General features: G+C 47.8%; 1 protein-coding gene across 1 annotated transcript; it reads left to right on the top strand.

The window, feature by feature from the left end:
• Positions 1-249: 249 nt before the first annotated feature.
• Positions 250-598, top strand: DACRYDRAFT_106760 (uncharacterized protein; the record flags this gene model as incomplete). Its single annotated transcript, XM_040768326.1, has 2 exons — positions 250-434; positions 484-598. The coding sequence occupies 2 exons, from the start codon at positions 250-252 to the stop codon at positions 596-598; spliced, it is 300 nt and encodes a 99-aa protein (XP_040629591.1).
• Between the last annotated feature and the right edge of the window lie 727 nt (positions 599-1,325).

Below are 1,325 nucleotides of genomic sequence, written 5' to 3'. Positions count from 1 at the left end.
ACAGAATCCCAAACTCCTGAAGAAGCTTGGCAAAAGCTTTGCTTGCATTGTGGGGAATCTCTATACAAATGTACCTCTAACTCTGGCCTTCGACATGCTTGACAAAGTGCCCTCTATGATGTTCTCAGCCTGCAGCTTCCCAACATTCTTACTCAACCTGGATTCAAGGATGCATGCAAATCCTATCTGGATATTCAACCTTCTAACGACATGTACTGTGGTATTCATGATGGCTCAGTCTGGAAGAACATGGTTACACCCACAGGCACTTGTTTTTTCCCCCAAACCTGGCAAGAAGCAATCGAGCAGAACAAGCTGTGGCTGGGCGTTCTGCTTTCTATGGACCGGTTTAGCCCCAGCCAGTCCACGGTATCCAAGTCCCATTCCACTGGGCCATTGTCTGTTTGTATCACTAACCTTCCTCCAGAGCTAAGGTATGTTTTGCCTCCCTTCTCCTCCCATCCCTCTCTAACTTCTCCCAAGATTCTGTGTACGAAATCTCTGCCTAATTGGGATCCTCCCTGGTCCCAAGGAACCCAATGCCCAACAGCTCCAACCATTCCTGTGTCCACTTGTTGACAACCTCTTGTGTCTGTAGAATGATGGGCTGGTCATTAAGATGCCCAAATATCCCCAAGGTGCATTCTCAGGCGACACAACCACATAACAGATGGCTGATGGATCTGTTATCTTATGTAGGTTGCTTGGTCAGAGTGGCCCTGTTGGGTATCATCTGCAATCACTCTGCCCTCTGCAAGATGTGTGGCTTTGCCAATCAATGCCACAACAAATAGCCATGCACCCAGTGTGAAATCTCATGCAATGACGCCATTAAGCAAAGCTGGAAGACAGAAGGTATACTGCTATGCGATGGCAAGACTCACAAGAGAGGAGGAGTGTGTATGTACACATTCCAACAAGAGAACACACCCCAGAAGAAGATAACCGAGTACTTCTCAAAGTATGGAGTTAGGTGGTCTGAGTTCAACTGGCTGCCATACTTTGATGCAGTGACTATGGGAGTCATTGACCCCATGCATACCTTCCTACAAGGTGGGAATCCTCCCCTTGATCCTCCCGTGCCCTTTGCCTCTCTGGTGGTTGCATTACTTCAGCAACGCAACCACATAACTCATCCCCTCCTTCACCCTTCACAAACTCACTTGTTTGCTGACAACAATACCTTCTAGGCCTTGTCAAAACATTATGGTACCACAATTGGGTCAGAGGAGGGCATGCCAAAGCAGCGAAGTACAAGGTGATTGTCCTTCAACCTGCTACAGATGGTGGAGTCTGTCAAGAGCTTGACACAATACATGCCATCT

Source organism: Dacryopinax primogenitus, assembly GCF_000292625.1.
Source record: "Dacryopinax primogenitus strain DJM-731 SS1 chromosome Unknown DACRYscaffold_7, whole genome shotgun sequence".
NCBI classification, from domain to species: domain Eukaryota; kingdom Fungi; phylum Basidiomycota; class Dacrymycetes; order Dacrymycetales; family Dacrymycetaceae; genus Dacryopinax; species Dacryopinax primogenitus.
This window is presented reverse-complemented; position numbering and strand designations above follow the sequence as displayed.